The sequence below is a fragment of the Lithobates pipiens genome, unplaced genomic scaffold, assembly GCF_037356315.1.
Source record: "Lithobates pipiens isolate NorthernLeopardFrog02 unplaced genomic scaffold, aLitPip1_a1.2 Scaffold_18, whole genome shotgun sequence".
Classification (NCBI taxonomy): Eukaryota; Metazoa; Chordata; class Amphibia; order Anura; family Ranidae; genus Lithobates; species Lithobates pipiens.
The window spans coordinates 376,294,954-376,315,732 of record NW_027507758.1 but is presented as its reverse complement, the minus strand read 5'-3'; the positions used below and the strand labels follow the sequence as shown (position 1 = coordinate 376,315,732).

The 20,779-nt window shown below is 43.5% G+C and overlaps 2 protein-coding genes across 3 annotated transcripts in view; both read right to left on the bottom strand.

Annotated features, from left to right (window-relative positions):
* Positions 1-20,779, bottom strand: part of CLCN2 (chloride voltage-gated channel 2) — a 521,510-nt gene that overhangs the window by 138,336 nt on the left and 362,395 nt on the right. For both annotated transcript variants that reach the window (XM_077487744.1, XM_077487745.1), the window contains exons 11-13: positions 15,918-16,002; positions 15,663-15,818; positions 11,914-11,983 (exon numbers count right to left, since the gene is read on the bottom strand). In XM_077487744.1, coding sequence (XP_077343870.1) covers positions 11,914-11,983; positions 15,663-15,818; positions 15,918-16,002 — 311 coding nt within the window. The remainder of the gene's footprint in view (positions 1-11,913; positions 11,984-15,662; positions 15,819-15,917; positions 16,003-20,779) is intronic.
* LOC143988291 (proteasome subunit beta type-2-like) lies at positions 12,579-13,375 on the bottom strand. The gene has a single exon (XM_077487743.1). The coding sequence runs from the start codon at positions 13,274-13,276 to the stop codon at positions 12,677-12,679; it is 600 nt and encodes a 199-aa protein (XP_077343869.1). The 5' UTR covers positions 13,277-13,375; the 3' UTR covers positions 12,579-12,676.

Below are 20,779 nucleotides of genomic sequence, written 5' to 3'. Positions count from 1 at the left end.
GGGTGATACCAACCATCACCCCCTTGAACCAGGACAGGTTCAAGAAGTGGATGGACCTGAAAGGTCTTCATTGGTTTAAGAAACTTTAGAGATTCTGGACACCTTGGGGTGAGCAGACTCTGGCTGCTCCAAGGCTTAACAAGAGTGCACAGCATCTGTGAGAGTAGAAACAATCTTTTTCCTCTTATTAGAAACTTCAGCACTAGAGTTGTTCTCCTGATCCAAGGCCTTTGGGAGAGAGGCCTCCTCTTCCAAATTCCCCATTCCCTTTCCTCAAAAAGCCACATCAGTCTCAATGGTGAATTTAAAGGCTGAACTAGAAAGGCAGTTCAACAGAATTACCTGAGGAAAGCTGGAAAGGGTCATCCATTTGAGGATAAGGTACTTGGCCCCAGCATCAGGATACTGACACCCCATAGGGAGCTAAAGACCGAGTCTGAACTGCTGAGACCCTCAGAATGCTTGTTCCTGTGTCTCTGGTCTGCCACTCCTGAACAAAATTGTCCCCAAAAGGGGTACTCATGATCCACTGCTGTAGCAGAGTGGAGAGAGAAATGACTCACCTGCGGAGAGCCACCAAGATAGGAATATCTCTGCTTTATGTTGCCCTTTACTACCAGGAAATGCTTCCAGGTCAGTGCACAGCATCTAAAGAGGCAAATTGGGGCTTCACAGGAGCCAAAGCCAGCTCCAAATTGAAGCAGCACATGCACAGTATGCACCATATGCTGAATATGTGCTGTAGCACCCCAGCCAAATGGGCCACTAAAATACCATATGAAATAGGCCAGAAAAGTTCTACTGTGTCACCATAGGTGTTCCCCTGGAAACTACATTGTTCTGGACAGAGGGCACCAAAGCATTCCTGCTATTGGGGATCTACAGTCAATTGGTAGAAAAAGGAAGCAAACACACAAGGGGGTACACAAAAGGGCACCCTGGGGCAATGTCTGTAGTGCTTCTACCCTGCAATTACCCATCAGATGAAAGAATATGGAAGGTTTACTCCCGTTTCCGACTTGCACTCCCAGATGGGTATACCTCAGCAGGGGTTTTCAGAGTCTGGGCTCTGCGCAAGGGAGACCGTAACTCCTAACCTGTACAGAACCCCATGTACTACATTGTGTACCAAGGGGAGCACTTACAGCAGAATCAAGTGCAGAAGCAACTTTACAGGCCAGCCCCTTGTCTTCAGTGCAGTGGGCTCCAGGCACAGTCCCCCAAAATGCATTTGTAGAATCAACAGATCTAGAAGTTGCAGAAGAACACCACTGTAGCTAAGGTGCAGTGAAGCTGAAAGATTCAGTACAGTGAAAAAGGAAAAGGGCACAAAAAGCTTTGTTAGAAGATAATCTCTCAGCAAGAGAAGGAGTCCATTACCAAAGGACACCAACAGAAAAACGGAAGCTAGCTATGAGTAAGAGGGCTTTATATATAGGAGGAAGTGCCAGCAGCTTTTTTTTGCTGCTGTGTTCAATAACCTGAAGGTAGCTGCATATAACCCAGTTGTAACGCTAAAAGGAGGACTGTGTCCGGGACTGTACAATCAGGATAAATCTGCTCTAGGTTTTTGTCTGGTTCTGTTGGGCAGATTTCCTACTGCTTCCTGTTCTGAAGGATGTTTCTGCACACACCCAACAACTGTTATTATGGTTATGCATTACAAAGTCTAAAAATATTTTTGCACTCCATGGCCTCTATAAAAAAAAGAAAAAGAAAAAGAAAAAAAAGAAGAGTCCTTTATACTTAAAAAGTTCAAATATACACATGCCATAAATAGTGAATATATATCTACTTCTATATATGAAGAATGTAGACTAATTTGTGTAATTTATGTAACAGTGCTTTGAAAAAGTATTCATAACCGTTGAAATTTTCCACATTTTGTCATGTTAACACCAGAAACATAAATGTATTTTGTAAAAACAAATTAAACCTATAAATTAAATATCAATAGGCAACACTAGTAGCCCTAGTGCAATAAATCACAAAAAGGATGTGATAAATAAGCATAAACACCCAGTGACAAGTGACAAAATGAAAAATATCAAAACAGTCCTAAATTGATAGCATGATCCAAAAAAATCTTCACAAATTCTTGAATCTTCCACCACACCATGTGCTTGTGACACCTCTCCCTCTGAAGAGCACACTCACCGACTTGCAATCCCTCCCACTCTTGTGTTCGGCTTCAACGCAATTAAACCCACACCTGGGGTTAAAAACGACCATCCACTTGATCCATGTTATTTACTTAACAAGGTGACTCCATATGTGAAAAAAAATAAAATAAGTGCTCCACATGGCGTGATAAAGTTACAACCAGTTTATTAAATCACACCAGCACTCCAATAATTGCACTCACATTTCACATAGTGTAAAAAAAGCCTTAAGTGTAACACACAGCAAGCAAAGGCCAATGGTTCAGTGGTGTACTGCGGCTTCGGCGGACCAGAAGTGCGCGCTCAAGCATAATCTCTCACCCACTCCTAGGTCCCTGCTTTCGGCGGCATTGTAGCTTCTCAGTTGAGCGGCATCTCAGAGGCGCATGTTTCCCATGTTTAGAACAGTCTGACAGCAAAATAACATTTCTAAAAGGAAAAAAAGTAATTTAAAACTATTCGCGGCTAAAATGAATTGTCGGTCCGCAATACACATAAAAGTTAATTGATAAAAAACGTCATGGAGATTTCCCCACAGGGGAACCCCTAACCAAAAAAAAAAAAATGCGTGGGGGTCTCCCTAAATTCCATACCAGGCCTTTCAGGTCTGGTATGGATATTAAAGCGGAGGTCCACCCTAAAGTGGACCTTCCGCTCATCGGAACCCTCCCCCCCTCCGGCGCCACAATTGGCACCTTTCAGGGGGGAGGGGGGTGCAGATACCTGTACAGTACAGGTATCTGCACCCACTTCCGGGATAAGCTCTCTGCGGAAAGGGGCTTCGTAACCACCAACTGAGGCTTTGAGACACTCTTGGGGACAGCCACAATGGCAAGTTCAAAGCTTGCATCGTTTTGTTCCAAGCAGAGAGGATTCTGTTTTGCAACAGCTTTTAATGGAACTCGGCATAGGGGACTGTTTCGAATGAAGCTACAATCTTTCCGAACAACCTCATGCAAAGGCGAATTGAAGGATTTTCTTTTGACCTGACCATCCGTACCAGCTCTTGTATGGAGCTGATCTTTGCTGGAGGCACAGCACCCTTTTCTGGGCTGTATCTATGATGAGGCTTAAGTAATCCAGCCTTCTTACTGGTTTTAAAGAAGACTTCTCTAGGTTGAGGATCCGAGCAAGACTTTCCAGGTAACTGGTTTGTAATGCGTACGCTTTGCCAAGAGAGTCACTGACTAGTCTATTAACAATCGATCATTTCGGTACGCCAACACTGTTATGCCCGGTGCCCTCAACCTGGCTAGAGGTGGGGCCAGTATTTTTCTGAATACCCATGGTGCTGTGGCTAGCCCAAAGGGTAAGGCTGTAAACTGAAAGTGCCGTTGTTCCACTTCGAATTGCAGAAACCTTTGGTGAGCGGGAAATATAGGGACATGCAGATCTGCGTCCCTGATGTCGATGGACACCAGAAGTTCTCCGCCTTGTAGGATGGAGACCACTGACCGGATCGACTCCATTCGATATGAGCAAATTTTTAGGAACCGATTTCGATTTTTTAGATCCAGAATGGGCCTGACAACTCCATTCGGTTTTGGTAACGCAAACAGGTTTGAATAGAAAACTAAACCTTGTTCTTCTGTAGGTATCTGTATGATTACCCCTCGAGTCAATAATTGGTCTAATGCTTGAAACAGGGATCGTCTTTTCCCTGGATCCTTGGGAATGTTTGATTCAGAAAGTGAGATGGTGGAAACTCCTGAAACTCTAGTTAGTATCCTAGAGTCACTGTGGAGAGAGCCCATCTGTCCTGAGTTTCCCTCTGCCAGACTTCTGCAAAATGCAGAAGTCTTCCCCCAACCTTAGTTAATGAAGAGGTCTTCGTATTCTGCTTTGTAGTCTTGCAGATCCAGGTCTTCCTTTGAGCCTGGACCTGACCCTGCGATTTTCCTCTGGAATCTGACGTGGAAGCCGTCGCCACTGCCTAGAGGCGGATGCCCTCGGCGCAGGAGGGAAAGTCTGTTTAAACGAAGGACGTTTATACTTTCTTTTGACTGGCAAAAGAGTACTCTTTCCTCTGGAAATAGTTTTGATGCATTTATCCAAATCATCACCAAATAGTCGCTCCCCATGAAATGGGAAACTAGACCAACTCGGCAGACCAACCCTTTAGCCAAAGGGTCCTACACATGTGTACTAGCACAAGGGCAAGGTGGGACATCTGGTGAATAGAATCCTTCATAGCATTTATGGCAAAACAGAATTCCTTTGGTAAATCGGCCAACTCACTGGCCTGTTGTGCAGGGAGCTCGTTAAGGACCTCTGTGAACTGGTCTTTTAAGGACTGAGGCCGCGTACACACGGGCGGACTGTTCGCCCAACCTTGTTCGGCAAACAGTTTCATCAAACAGTCCGCTCAAAATTTGCATGAGCGGACTTGCCCACACACGAGCGGACTGTTTGACGAACAAGGTTGGGCAAACAGTTCGCTCAACTTTTGAAATGAACGGACTCGCCCACGTAAGGCGGAGGCAAATCCGCCCATTTCGAGCGCGTGTACAGGTAGGCGGGGCCCGCGAAGGAGACGTCGCGGGCTCCGCCGCCTGGAATGGGCTTAAAGGGGAACCCCAACGCCGAAAAAAATCGGCGTGGGGGTTCCCCCCAAGTCCACACCAGACCCTTGTCCGAGCACGCTACCCGGCCGGCCAGGAAAGGGGGGCGAGCGAGCGCGCCCCCCCTCCTGAGCCGTACCAGGCCGCGTGCCCTCAACATGGGGGGTGCCTTGGGGAAGGGGGGGCCGCGCGGCCCCCCCACCCCAAAGCACCTTGTCCCCATGTTGATGAGGACAAGGGCCTCTTCCCGACAACCCTGGCCGTTGGTTGTCGGGGTCTGCGGGCGGGGGGCTTATCGGAATCCGGGAGCCCCCTTTAAGAAGGGGGCCCCCGGATACCGGCCCCCCACCCTATGTGAATGAGTATGGGGTACAATGTACCCCTACCCATTCACCTGTGAACTAAAGTACAATAAAAAACACAACACAGAGAAAAAATATTTTATTGCACAGCTCCGGGGGTCTTCTCGCCGGACTCCTCCGCTATGTGTGTGTAGCTCTTTTGCTAGCGGAGGAGTCCGGCTTTCTTCCTCCCCGCCGCCGGCCTCTTCTCCCGACTTCGGGGGTCTTGTCCCCCTCTTCGGTTCTTCTGCCGGGCCACCGCGCCTGGTCCGGTGGCCCGGTCTTCTGTCGCCGTCTTCCGCCGCCTTCGGTTCTTCTGCCGGGCCACCGCGCCTTCTTGTAGCTCTTTTACAGGCGGTGGCCCGGTCTTCTGTCGCCGCTGTCGTCGCCGCCGCCGCCGCCGCCTTCCGTTCTTGTTCTTCTTCTTGTTCTTCTTCTTCTTCTTCTCCTGGAGATGTTGACTCGACGATCTCTCCGGCCGGAATGCCAGAGCCGCGCTGTGCGGTCACTTATATAGTGACAATGGGGCGGTGTCACATGGTATATGTCACATGGGTTGGTCACATGGTGACCCCGCCCCCTTACGATGTCATAGTCCCCATGTGACATCAACCCATGTGACCAACCCATGTGACATATACCATGTGACACCGCCCCATTGTCACTATATAAGTGACCGCACAGCGCGGCTCTGGCATTCCGGCCGGAGAGATCGTCGAGTCAACATCTCCAGGAGAAGAAGAAGAAGAAGAACAAGAAGAAGAACAAGAACGGAAGGCGGCGGCGGCGGCGACGACAGCGGCGACAGAAGACCGGGCCACCGCCTGTAAAAGAGCTACAAGAAGGCGCGGTGGCCCGGCAGAAGAACCGAAGGCGGCGACAGAAGAACGGAAGACGGCGACAGAAGACCGGGCCACCGGACCAGGCGCGGTGGCCCGGCAGAAGAACCGAAGAGGGGGACAAGACCCCCGAAGTCGGGAGAAGAGGCCGGCGGCGGGGAGGAAGAAAGCCGGACTCCTCCGCTAGCAAAAGAGCTACACACACATAGCGGAGGAGTCCGGCGAGAAGACCCCTGGAGCTGTGCAATAAAATATTTTTTCTCTGTGTTGTGTTTTTTATTGTACTTTAGTTCACAGGTGAATGGGTAGGGGTACATTGTACCCCATACTCATTCACATAGGGTGGGGGGCCGGTATCCGGGGGCCCCCTTCTTAAAGGGGGCTCCCGGATTCCGATAAGCCCCCCGCCCGCAGACCCCGACAACCAACGGCCAGGGTTGTCGGGAAGAGGCCCTTGTCCTCATCAACATGGGGACAAGGTGCTTTGGGGTGGGGGGGCCGCGCGGCCCCCCCTTCCCCAAGGCACCCCCCATGTTGAGGGCACGCGGCCTGGTACGGCTCAGGAGGGGGGGCGCGCTCGCTCGCCCCCCTTTCCTGGCCGGCCGGGTAGCGTGCTCGGACAAGGGTCTGGTGTGGACTTGGGGGGAACCCCCACGCCGATTTTTTTCGGCGTTGGGGTTCCCCTTTAAGCCCATTCCAGGCGGCGGAGCCCGCGACGTCTCCTTCGCGGGCCCCGCCTACCTGTACACGCGCTCGAAATGGGCGGACTTTCCGAGCGGGAACAGTCCGCTCATTTCGAAAGTACAGCGGACAAGCCCACACACGGGCGGACTGTTCGCTCAAACACAGTTTCAGCGGACAGTTTTTCGGAATTTCCGAAAGACTTTGTCCGTCCAACTGTCCGCTGAAACTGTCCGCTGAAAGCCCACACACGAGCGGACTGTCCGCCCAAACACTGTTCAGCGGACAAGGTTGGGCGAACAGTCCGCCCGTGTGTACGCGGCCTCACAGATGTCTATAGCTGCAATTGCAGGCTGAGCAACAGTACCTGCTAAAGAAAAAGATTAACAAGAATTCCAACTTTTTATCTGTTGGATCCTTTAGCATTTGTGCATTGGACAAGTTAAACTTTTATTCACACTGGAAATCGCAGCATCTACTGCTGGAACTTTCAATTTTTTGGTGAATTTTTCCTCCATAGGACAGAGAACCGAGAATCTCTTTGGAGGGAGAAAATGCTTATCTGGATGATCCCATTCGTTATAAATAAGCTTTTCTAGTAATGTGTGGACTGGAAACGCATGCACTGATTGTGAAGGTTTCAAGGAAGCCAAAGAAGAAACCAGACTTTCAGCTTACTCTTTTAGGGGTAGCATAAAATTGGAGCAAACCATGTCCATAAGGATTTTTACCTCAGATTGTGAAGCTGAAACTTAAACTGTTTCCTCCGCAGAGGAGTAATCGGTTTGTTTTTCAGCATCGTTTGAGGGTAATACCTCATCCTGTCCCCACTGTTCCCCTGGTAAGGGGTTTGGAGTGGGAGAGGGGGATCTAGCACGGTTCTTATCCCCTTTAATGGAGGATGCGGTTAAAGCCCCTAATCTTCCTTCGAAACCCTGTAGGGCAGAGGAAAATGCATCTTCAGTCACATATACAGGGGCTGAAGTGTGAGAAGCAGTTGCACCAATTGCTTCCAATGACTCACCCTGGCTTGCCATGTTAGGTATCTCCAGAGAGGATGACAATGGGGAGGCATGTCTGGAGTGCCTGGGGGTGGTTTTGGTGCCTTAGTAGTAAGCCTTGAAGCCATAGTGCAAAGCACAAAAAGCAAAAGGTACGCTAAGAACTGTTCTATTTATTTGAATAGTAGGAAAAACAGTGGTAGCATAGAATGATCTAATGCTAAACAATACGTTTTTTCCTGTACAGCAAATGCCTATGTAAACCCCTCATGTGAACCAGCACCTGTGGCAGCCTTTCTTCAGCTGCTCTGATAGACACTGTTGGTTTCCCAGAGTATCAGCTTACTGGTGGCAATTGGTTCCACTAGAATTTTGTTAGGGGTATCGGGGCCTGCATACAAATGCACGCCACACTTTTCACATATTTGTAAACATTTTTGAAACCATGCATCATTTTCCTTCCACTTCACAACTATGTGCCACTTTATACTGGTCTATCACATAAAATCCCAATAAAATACATTACCGTTTTTAGTTGTAACATGACAAAATGTGGAAAATTGCAAGGGTTTGAATACTTTTTGAAGGCACTGCAATGCATTAAATATTGGGATTAATCAAACATAAGAACAGAATTATGTCTATCTGTAGTCTTTATTTCAGCATGACAATGTTAAAATGGCGGCTAATGTGTTTCGGCACAAACCTCATTCATAACACAATCACAAATGAGAAACACAACATATATATTGGGATTAATATGTCACTAGTGTAAAAGCATGTAAAAAGTCAAACAGTAGTTCAATTCAGTGGCATTCAAGGCACTCAAGGCCTTTCCTTTTTACACAAACCCACCCAAAAAAAAAAATGGTATGAAGAAATTATTATGGGTGCAGTCAAATTGTATTCACAGTGGGAGGGGCTTAAAGGGGTATAGTTTAAATAAAACCTGAGCCGACTCCTTTTATACTTAGCACACATGCCACAATCCCTTTACTCACAAAATACTCAAACAAAACTGTGCCAGAAACCGAAAGTATAGGTGCTTGTTCACACTAGCATTCATCACTGAAGAGTGATATGCATTTCTTCAGAGAGCATTTGCCATGGGGTGAGGAGCATTGTTTTACCTTCCCACTGTTTGCTTGAACTACATGCGGTTGTGGGGCGAATGCAGAGTGGACGAAAATTACTTGAATGGGTCACATTTGACGGAAAGTGACAGGGGTACAAGTATTGTCGCAACTTGTGCACAACTATAGGGGTAACAAGGTTAACAGCCACGTACAAACCTCAGCACACTCATTTTAATAAAATTATACAATTTCATTACCTATGCTTCTCTACACACAGCTTACCCTAAAGTGGCTGTAAACCTTAGACATGAAATATGAACAAAGCAATTTCCTCTATAGTGTCTACTTGTCTCAATTAAAATCACTAAGTATCATTTCTGTCTGCTGCTTTGTTTCTCTGCTATTAGCATGAGTCACTTCTGACAAGTTTACCTGACACCAAGACAAAAAACGTGACGGGGAAAGACCTCCAGCAGATTGACAGCTTCAGCACTGTTCCTGTGTGCTGTGTGAAGGGGGGTGCCTCTCTCCCCTCCAATTAGTTCTCAGAACTCTCCTCACTGAGCTCTGCAGAGTGTAATTTCAACTTCCCACCCCCTTTTTTCTGAACTCTCAGACAAGCTTTAAAATGTAGCACTTTTACAAGATGTAGAGAAGGCTGCTGATAAACAGGTACAACGTATTTAGGATTGTTTCCTCTCTGTGTATCCCCTGAGGGTAGTCACTTCACTGGGTATATGTAAGGGTCTACAATAATTTTAAGGCTGCAGTCACACCTGAGCATTTTCAGCTTGTAAAACAGAAAAAAAATGCCCAAGCCAAATCCCATTCATTTAAACGACCCCTGTTCAGATTGTTTTGTAGCCTGAAGCAAAATGCCCGAAGCTCAAAAAGTACATGAACTTAATTTTGGGCAGATTACAAACTTTTTTTCAGCTTTTTACATGGGTAACCATTTGACCTGTGCAAAATCGCGTCAAAAATCGCAGCAAAATCAAATGTAAAAACATGTGACTTTCTGCCTGAAACAAAACCGCTCAGGTGTGAATGCCGGCAAAATAAAAACTTCATGAGTAATGTACTTATAGTACAGTAGTCAGAAGTATGAAATGTAAAAAAACAATCAGGGGAATTTATAAATGCTGGAGCAGAACAGAAAACAGAGTAGCTGTGCATGTCATCAAATCCGCTTCTAGCTTTAGCTTGTTCAGTTTTATTTGGAAAAGAAAGAGAAGCTGATAGGTTGTTGCGCACAGCAGCTCCAGTTTTTTTTCTTTTATTCTTTACTTAAAGAATTACTCAGGAGTTCACATACGTATATATAAAAAACATTCTCAGTGTGAGATATAGAATTGTCTGCTTCGGTTTTGAGCAATCTTCCTACAGTATAGGAGTCAGGATTGTCTAATGCACAGGACACTTTACAAGACAACAACTCCCTCTTTCCAGAACAAATCCCCCCTGTCCCCTGCCCAAGCCCAACATATCCCAGTACAGATCTCCCCAACATCCCAAAAAACCTTCTCCCAGCCTACCTCCTAGGTACATAGTACTCCCCCCAAAAAAGTCAAAACGTCACTTCAGCCCATAGCTCCTAAAAGGAAAAATTTTTATTTTTTTCAAATAATTTTTTTTTATTGCATTTTAGCGTAAATATGAGATCTGAGGTCTTTTTGACCCCAGATCTCATATTTAAGAGGACCTGTCATGTGCCCTGTCCCACCGAGCTCGCATGCAGAAGCAAACAAATATGTAAGTAGTGCCCGCATATAAAAACGGTGTTCAAACCACACACGATCTTGCAAGCAGAGCAATAATTCTAGCCCCAGACCTCCTCTAACTCGAAAAATGCAACCTGTAGAATTTTTTAAACGTCACCTATGGAGATTAAGGGTAAAAGTTTGTCGCCATTCCAAAAACAGGCGCAACTTTGAAGCGTGAAATGTTGGGTATCAATTTACTCGGCATATCATCATTCACAATAAAAAAAAATTGGGCTAACTTTACTGTTGTCTTGTGTGCTTGTAAGGTTGCTGCGCAAATACAGTGTGACAAAAAGTATTGCAGCGACCGTCCATTTTATGCTCTAGGGTATTAAAAAAAAAAAAACGTATAAATGTATATTTAGGTTTGGGAGTTCTAAGCAATTTTCTAGCAAAAAAAAACAAAACAGTTTTTAACTTGTGATCACCAATTCTCAGAAATAGGCTCGGTCGTTAAGTGGTTAAATGGCATTTTTTTTCTTTACCTATAGTCAATTTTGCTGCAGCAGGTTCTATACATGGTACATTACAGGCAGAATAAGGGGACCCCCCCAGGTAATATATTTAAAGGAATTTTTTTTTTATTGTTTCACTTTAAGCACCATTAAATCACTTCTTTAGAAAATATTTTTTTTAAAAAAACCTTTTGCATTGATTCATGTTCCCCAGGGAAGTATCCACCCTTTTAATGACAAATAACTTGCATATAAGCTTTCAAAATGGGGACTTTAGATTTTTAATGTTCAGGTCCCATAGACTGTAGGAGTTCGTGACTCGGGTTCAAACTTTTTGCCTGTGCGGGAGTTCTGGTGCGAACAGTATCGGGGGGTGTTCAGCCCATCACTAAATAGTTGGTATGTAACCTATACAGGGCCCAAAATATTATATGTGTATTCTATGGTGTAAATGCCTCTCATCCAACTAATGTTAGACTAGAATCACTAGGGTTAATTTACTAAAGGCAAATAGGCCATTCACTTTGCTGGTTGGATCTTGCAAGAGAATTTGCCCCAGAGCATAGTGAATGAGGTTACTTTTGCTGACATCCATCATTCAATCATGTGCATGCAAAAACACGATTTTTAAAATTTTAATTGTGCGTGATCTAATCTCTGGAGCAAAATCCCTTGCCAACTAAACATCCTATTTACAGTTAGTATATCAACCCCACTATGCCTTGCCATCATTATGGACATATGAACATATCAATATCAGTTTCTGTAACTCCTTAATTAAAAAAAAAAAAAGTGCTTCATATTGAAGGTAACCTTTGCTCATTACGTATTTCATCATATGCTCAGTCTAAATTTCCCAAGATTGTAACAAATTTTAACGGTAATCTCCCATATTTTAAAGAGGAAATCACATAATTTTTAGTATACACATTTTATTTGGCAATGCATTCAAAATTTATGATTTCTTTTTATACATTTCTTTTAGTGACTTCAGTAAACAAGGAAAAAAGAAAAAAAAGTCAGGAATAACTCACCAATAACAAAGACTGGCATGAATGCTCCACATGGCACCGGAATTGTAGTAGCCAGAGCAGACATCCAAAACTAAAAATGTTATAAATACAGAAATATTAGAAATGTAAGTTATTGTTGATTAAAAAAATTCTACTGTGATGAAAGCAAACAAAAAAAAAAAACAGCATTGCAGAGTGAAGTTCTGAAGTGCATTAATATGGCTGTTGGTATAACTGAACACTTCTTTAAAGTTAATGGTATTTACATTTCATTTATATAGCAATAGATAATTTTCATCCTGCATTTATCAGTGTATTCAATTTGAAAGATCTTTCCTTATATGACTTAAAGTAGAACTAAAGGCAAAATGTTTTTTTTCCCATTTTGGAGAGAGTAAGGGAGGGTTAAAATCCCTGTCAAGTTTTCTTTTCCATCTGTCCAATACCAAATAATAATAATAAAAAAATAAAACAAAAAAAAAGCAAGTGTGCAGCAATTTCCTCAAAGTGAGACCAAATCACCAGATCTAGTGTCCCCATTTGAAACGAAAAAACAAAAAATGGTGCGCCGTTACTTTAAATAGCCATAGTGTCAGTAGGATGTAAAAAGTAAAATGTGCTAAAATAACTCAACCTTCGTATATCATATACAATATATAGTATTATTTTTTTTTTTTTTTTTCACATATCCCAAGCTCCACCATTCTGGGAGAATTTATTGAGCCTAATTTCCAAAAGCAGTAGAAATCAATGTAAAAAATAAAGACTGTCAGGTAGGGGAAGATTATACACTTGATGCCGGAATGTTTTCCAGATCGTGGATTCCATCCTTATCGATGACCCGCACAGTGAATGAGGGAAGGCTCAAGATAAACCTCTTCTGAAGCTCTGTAATACATCTCTTAAGAAGTTCTACTGCCTCTTCTCGTGTGAGATCTGGCTTGTAGTAGCGGTCAAGGATGCTAAGAGTGAGGAGGGCCCCATAGCCATGAGCTGCAAATGGTGCTTTTGCCAGAGCTGCCAGGTAATCCATGTAATAGAGGGAAGGACCGTCGTGATCATCATAACCAGCCAGCAGCAAGTTAACATGGTAAGGAGTCCTGCTTCTAAGATAGTCAGCCAAGTTTCTGCGTGTAAAGTTTGCAGCTGCACTGGGAGACAGCTCATACCCATTTCTCATTTTGTACAACTGCACATTCTTCTGAATGTACTCTGCAAACTGCACCGTATCTCCAGCCTCTCCCACACACAAAAGAAGGATCTTCTCACTCATCTTGAACATTTTGTCCGCATCGTGCTTCATCTTGATGATACTGTTAGCACACACGGTATCGGCGGCCACCATCACGTAGTCCGACCCCTGGATCCCGATCAGATACTCCATAGCTGGACTGTGTTCTTCCTTTCTTGTAAATCAGCTCCCTGGGCTCAGGACGTTACACAGCAATTCAGCTCAGGCCGGGATCCTGGCGCACTCCTCTGACGACACTATGGCTTTAAATAGCCATAGTGTCAGTAGGATGTAAAAAGTAAAATGTGCTAAAATAACTCAACCTTCGTATATCATATACAATATATAGTATTAGAACATAGATAAACATTTAAACTGTTAACACGATAAATTCATCCAGTGAATGCTGTACTTGCAAACATATAAAGTCCAGATCAAGGGAGCGAATATCCAAAAATGTGCTTCCAAACCCCTCCAGGTGCAATGCTCGCGCACCGTCATTATTTACCATAAAGGTCTTTAAGCACAGATATAAGAACTGATTTTTAGGCGTTCACCATGTGGTTCACAGTGTCACCTGCATGTCTTCTCCAAGGTCACATGCATTTCTCAAACAAAGAGATCCATTCATAGTGCAAATGTGTTTATTAAAACTGCTTTATTAAAACATTAAAATGGTTGCAGTCACATGTAGATGGTCTTGGATACAGCATATAACAAAAGTCATCAGCAGCCCTAAAAACAGCGACAACTCCCTTGAGACACCCGGAAGTGAAGTCACTGGCTCTGCCCGACGCGTTGCGTCACTGGTCACGTAGCTTCCTCAGGGTAGACATTTGAAATGTTTTCAATCTCTTACTGTTCTGGGAAAAAAAAACTTGGGATTTTTCTTACTTTCACTGATAATGGTATAAATGACAAAAAGAAAACTGAACGGTAGCCCAGACAGCAAAAAATGTTTAAATAATGAGGTTTTGCCTTTAGGTACACTTTAAAGATATAGGAGCCATCAATCTGTCACAAAACCAGGTCATTAAAAAAAAAAAAAAAAAAGAGGACAGGTTACTGTGCCCTACAGAAAATGGTCACTATCAATTGAGTGGTGTGTCCAAACTAGCACCTTGCTCAGGAAAAACAAACAGAAGTACAAGTGAATGAAACAGATGTATGAACACATTGGATGTTCAAATACAAATATGATTTTTTTTCCTTTGGCTACGGTCAGGAAAGGGCTCAACTGCTGGTGACACTGTGGCTCCCAGATCCATAGCCCGCAGTTCCAGTGTCCACCAGCGGGTGTCTTAGCAGTCAGAAGCTCACATCATCAGTCATCACCTGATGCTGATTGCAGGAAGTAAATTTATAGTAAATGTAAACCTTCACATATACCCAGTGAAGTGAACTGCCTCAGAAACACAGGGATGAAACAAATCTCCCAATATAAAAGTTTTACATGCATATCTGCTGTCTTCAGCTGTATACATCCTTTAGAAAATGCTCTTCATGTTAGAGATTATCTTCCTGGTCACCACTGGGAGTGGATTACTGGCATACAGCCAAGACAGCTGACTGGAGGAAAGGCACTCAACCCCACTCCAGGTTGGCAAAGGAAGAAAGGAATGTGTACAGCTCTGCTCTGAGACAGCAAGCTGAATGCTAATCTATTTATAGCAATCTCCCCCGACACACACTTTAGGTTGCTGTCTCCAAGAACTTGTCAAACGTCATCAGGCTGATAACAGAGGAACTGAGCAGGAGACAGCCACAGGACATAGTGCTTTGAAGAGAGAAAATAAAACACTACAGATATATGTGCCCAGCTTAAATTTAATGAATCAGGTTTACATCCACTTTAAGTCCTGTCTGTGCTTCTCCTGTTGCCTTAGTTTTCTGTCTCCATGTGCCCCTGACCTGTGTTCCTGCATCCTGTTCCCTAACCCCAACCCTGCGGCCTGATGCCTTCCCACCTTCTCTCTACATCTCCTGTTACCCTTTTCCCTGTCTTGCTCCTAGCTCCCTCTGCTTGATCTCCTGTGTATGACCCCGGCTCTGTTATGACTATGCATTGCATTCCCTGCTTTCTGTGTATACTTGGTTTGGGCAGTTGTTCATTGTGTGTCACTATTTATTTGGTTATCTGGGTTGTTTTACACAGTTTGGTATATTGGTGGTGTGTTTACATTTATGTACACTTATTTTTAAATAAATTATTATTTTGCACTGTAGTTGTGCCTAATATTCTCTGTGGCAGTCCACACATTACTGGACACACCCGTTCCTGACAGCTACATTTTAGTATTAATAGATTATGCGCCAACATGGCCACCGTGATAGAAGAGACCGTTTGCTAACTAGTGTCAAAGAAAGCTACTGTAAATACACCACTCACTCATACCACAAAGTAAATGTGAAGCAAAACAAAGCAATACTAACGTTGAAATGAGAAAATAATCTGCAGAGAGGAATAAAGACAACAGTATTCTAGTTGCATATTTATTTACACCGCATGCTGACATAAATTAGCTCAGGTTTATCTTACCTTCATTAGGATGAAGATCACTAGACTAACAAACACATTTGTTTTAGGGTTTTTCCATGCACTGGAAGCTCCTTTGAACATAAAATCCTCCGAGACACCTTGCTGAGCCCACGTGCAATTATCAAACAGTGTTACCAAGGTTTCTTTTTGGGTCAGCTGTAGAGAAATAAACAGTCAATCTGTTTGCGTTTTACATATTGCATATCTGCGTATGAATCTCTAATCTCAGGTAAATTCTATCAATTGGAATATTACCTGACCAGCCATAAATTGTCCAAATCCAGGAGGGAATGTCAAAGTGGATATGAGTAGAGTGACTACAGCAGGAAACAACAAGCGCCTGTGAGATAAATATATAACCAATAGTTATAGCAGCATTTCTATATAAAGGATGCATATACTATAGCGCCAGTAGTTTGTGCAGTGCTTTACAAAACGGAGGCAGGCAGTACAGTTACAATACAATTCAATACAAGTGGAATCAGAGGGCCCTGCCCATTGGAGCTTACAATCTAAAAGGAAATAAATAAGTGTTTATATTGTTTAACCACTTCGCGCCCGCCCTATAGCCGAAAGAGCGGACGGCAGAGTGGACGCCAACTGCCGGGAGGTCATCCTGCTTACTTCCCTAATGCGCGCCGCCGTGGGCACGCATCGGGGAAGTTCTGTGCTGGCCGTGTCCTCCGGACACAGCAAGTCACAGATCGTTGTAAACTGGCAATCACAGCGGCCGTTTACAGCGCGATCGGCGTGCCCAATGAGAGATGATCTCATATGTAAACATATGAGATCATCTCTCATCGCCGCTCTCCCTCCTCACACAGACAGCGTGTGAGAAGGGAGAGATGAACCGCTGTGAGATCTCACAGCGGTTAGTGTAAAAAAATAAAAAAAGGAAAATAAAGTGCCCATCTGTCCCCACTGCCACCTGTCCCCACTGCCACCTGTCCCCACTGCCATCTGCCCCCACTGCCACCTGTCCCCAGTGCCACGTATAAGTGCTATCTGTCATCAGTGCCACATATTAATGCCATCTGTCAGTGTCGCGTGTCATCAGTGTCACGTATTAGTGGCATCTGTCATCAGTGCCACATCGGTGTCACGTGTCATTGTCCTGGTGCTCCAGGGCCTTCAAAAGTGTAATAGGTAGTCAACAAGTTAGATGTGTAATTTATGCTCCTAGAACACAGGACGGTGCTCCCTGCATGTTGGGCCTCTCTATGTGGTCAGGCTGTGGAAAAGTCCCACACATGTGGTATCGTAATACTCAGGGGGAGTAGCAGAATTTATTTTGGGGCATTATTTGGGGTATACACATGCCACGTGAGAGAAATAACCTATTACAATGACAATTTTGTGGAAAAAATTAAAACAAAATAAAAAATCTTCATTTTGCAAAGAATTGTGGGAAAAAAATGACAACATCAAAAAGCTCACCATGCCTCTTACTAAATACCTTGGAATGTCTACTTTCAAAAAAGGGGTCACTTGAGGGGTATTTTTACTTTCCTGGCTTATTCAGGTCACAAGAAATGATAGACCACCAGTACATCAGATGTGATCAATTTTGTGCAATTCACACCACAGCTTGTAGACTCTCTAACTTTCACAAAGATCAAATAATATCCACTCATTTGGGTTATTTTTACCAAAGATATGTAGCAGTATAAATTGTGGCCAAAATTTATGAAGAAAAATTTATAATTTGAAATTTTTTATCACAGAAACAAAGAAAATGCGTTTTTTTTCAAAGTTTTCGGTCTTTTTTCATTTATAGCGCAAAAAATAAAAAACGAAGAGGTGATCAAATACCACCAAAAGAAAGCTTAATTTAATTTGGGTACAGTGTTGCATCACGGAGTAGTTGTCATTCAAAGTATGAGAGCACCGAAAGCTGAAAATTGATCTGGGCAGGAGGTGTTTAAGTGCCCAGTAGGCAAGTGGTTAAAAAATAGCATGTTTGTTACACGTGTGTTACATGTGTGTTTGTTAAAAGCATTCATGCAAAGTGAAAACAGACTTTTCTGAATATTACTTCAGATTTTAGGCACTTCACCTTTCTTTACCTTTCTTTGCCAATCAGTTCTTGGTCCAATTTGATGCACAAATTGCAAGCTAAAATACTATTGGGGTTTTATTCTCAATGCAGACCTAAATCTGCTACAGGTACCAGTAGCTGTTGCCATATTGTGCTCATGTGTACAGCACACTTGCACATAATGGCTTCATAACCCTCAGTGTGAGCTGCTCCAGCTTTGCAAAGTCTACACTCCACCTTGTTGCTTTGTTTGCAGCCGTTGTCATCTTCTGCAAGTCTTCTACATGTCTAGTATCTTTGTTATTGAGCAAGCACCAAGAATATAATTGTCACGGTCATGGGATAAGGTTCGGCAATAAGTAGCTATATAGGAGAAGAGAGGCGCCCACTGAACAGCTCTATAAGTACACAAGCAGGTCACCCTGGCAGATGTCCCAAGTTTAGGGGTCTAACCACATCTCAGTATTCATCAGTGCTTCTAATGGTTGAGATGGGTTTTGCTGCATGTTATTTCCAGGTCACAGTAATCACCCCTTCAGGAGGTGAGCAAGCCAGGATCCTATAGCAGATAGGAATCAAGCTGAAGCATAGTCAGTAAAAAAGGCAAAGGTTGGTAATAAGAGGTTGCAGGTAGGGATTAAGTGGAAGCATAACCGAGGAGCAAGCCAAAGGTTGATGACAAATAGTTGTAGGTTGGGATCAAGCAGAAGGGTAGTTAAGGAACAAGCCAAAAGGTCCATAAGGAGTAATAGCGAATGTGCTGCCCCAACGGGGGAATATAAATATATATATATATATATATATATATATATTTTTTTTTTTTATTGTTTTCCTAACCACTTTTCTATGGACCTTTAAGTTTAGTTCACATGCTGCCATCTAGTGAACTTTTGTGGTAATGCACTTGTGTTCTCAAGTTATTTCCCCTTATGTTATGACATACTTCCTTTGTGTGTAATGCTCCACCCTTCTGCCTGTGTTTTGTACTTCCTGTGCCATCAATGGAGTAACAAGCCTCATGTAGCAGAGCACATGTATTCTACATTGCAAGTTACAGACAATATCTTTTGACCGCACAATACCACAACCTGTTCATCTGATGATCAGAATAAAGAATCTGTGGATAGAAATCAGTATTGGCGAGTTCAAGCTATCTGATGTGGATTGACCTCAGTGATTATATCTGCTTATACAGGCCAAGCAGAGGTCTCACAAGGGATAGATTGCTTCACAACAGTCTGAATCAGAATAGTGAAGATAAGGACATCTGCGGGTATGCAAAGGAGTAAGATATTGGCTGGAGAGCACAATAATCTGGCAAACAGGAAGTGCAAAGGCATGGCTTAAAACGGGAAGTTAATGGTTTGAGGGTCACTAGAAACAAGGTATATGGCAAAATTATCCAAGGGATCAGACAGGATGCTTTTTAGCATTTCAGATGACTCAGCAAGAAGAGTTACTGCCTGACACAGCACTTCTGCCCTTTATCCATTAGTGTACACTGTATTGTGCATTTGCCCCTTATAAACTAATAAAAATGTACTTGGAGACTTAAAGTGGTTGTGAACCCTCTCCTATACCCAGTGAAATGAACAGTCTCAGATGATACACAGAGCTAAAACAAATCTCCCTACACAAGTCTTACATGTATATCTGCTGTCTTTCCCTTTCTACACTCTTTGGAATGTGCAGATTGTGTTACAAATCTTTTCTTCCCGTTTCAGCTGCACATGGGGTGGGTGTGGAGTCTGGACTTACACTGTGAGAGCTGATTGGCGGAAAGGCACACACCCCCACTCCACATTGGCAGAGGATGCAGGAATATGCAGAGCTGTACTCTGAATAGACCATGCTTGTCTACCTACCTTCCTGACACAAAATTTCAGCTGCTATCTCGTGTCTAAGAACTTGTCAGAAGTGACTCTGCTGATAACAGAGGGATGGAGCAGTAGAAAGATCCGGCACATAGAGCTTTGGAGAGACACGAGTACACACTACAGATATATGTGCCTATGTCGAATTTCATTTGACAAGTAAAAAGGCACAATGCTCAGATACCTCAAAATGACAATATGTAGTTCATAATAGTGCAACAGCTAATGTGGGGGAAAAAATAGGCGAGTCTTTCAGGGCTGCCATCACGGAGAAAGACAAGGAGAGGGACGACTGAGTATATATCAATAATAATTTATTATAAAAAAACAATATCCACTCACATGGAAGAAAGTAAAGTTTTTTTATCTTTATCTTTGAATAAGAGGAAGGGATTTGGATTCTTAATGGGGGTAAAATTGAGTCCTCGACTAAGCAGAGTAGTGTCTGCAATAGAGAGGTTATGAGAAGATAAATTGAATATCTTTATAGTTTGTGGGATTTTGGTGTGTTGGTTCCTGGACTTTTTTGTCATCTTCCTCTGCAGCCTCTCCGGTGAGTTTTCTTTTTTTTTTGGGTTGGCTCGAGGAGGACTGAGAACTAAAAAAGTGATGGGATCTACAGAAATGGGTGAGGTGTGGGGTGTAAATTACTTCGGAAGAGGTATTATTTGGAGTGTGATCAGAACTCAAGGGTTCTTGATAGTCCACGGACCTATGATTGGTCAGGTGAATGGCTACGGATGGAGGAGGGATCACTGAATTGGTTAAGCAAATTGCTCTAGTTGGATCAACAGCATTTTCAGGATTATCCATTGATGAGTGAGCATCCATGAATTCATCAACAGGGTTCACAGGGATATTGATTGCAGAACTGGGATATGTTAGTGATGTTATAGAGAAAAGAGAAGTGGATTGGGTAGCAGTGGGTTGTATGGTATTCTGTTGAAGAGCACCTCGAGTATGACTGAGTGTAGGCCTACAGGTTTTACTAACCCCGTTTCCACATGTGTGGGCAGGTCTGTTGTAAAACCAATTGAGGTCTGCGAATAGGTTACTAGTTTTGGGAGTTTGATGTTTGGATAGAGTACGAATGGGATTGCTAGACGAGGAAAAAGGAGGTTGAGAGTTAGTGTTGGGTGTAGAAATTCACATAAGGGTTTTTTTGATAAAAGGGTGGTATAACGGGAGGGTGATGATAGGGATGT

What these genes read in the sequence shown, in the direction of transcription:
- LOC143988291 (XM_077487743.1), bottom strand. Translation starts at nt 13,276, where the DNA reads ATGGAGTATCTGATCGGGATCCAGGGGTCGGACTACGTGATGGTGGCC.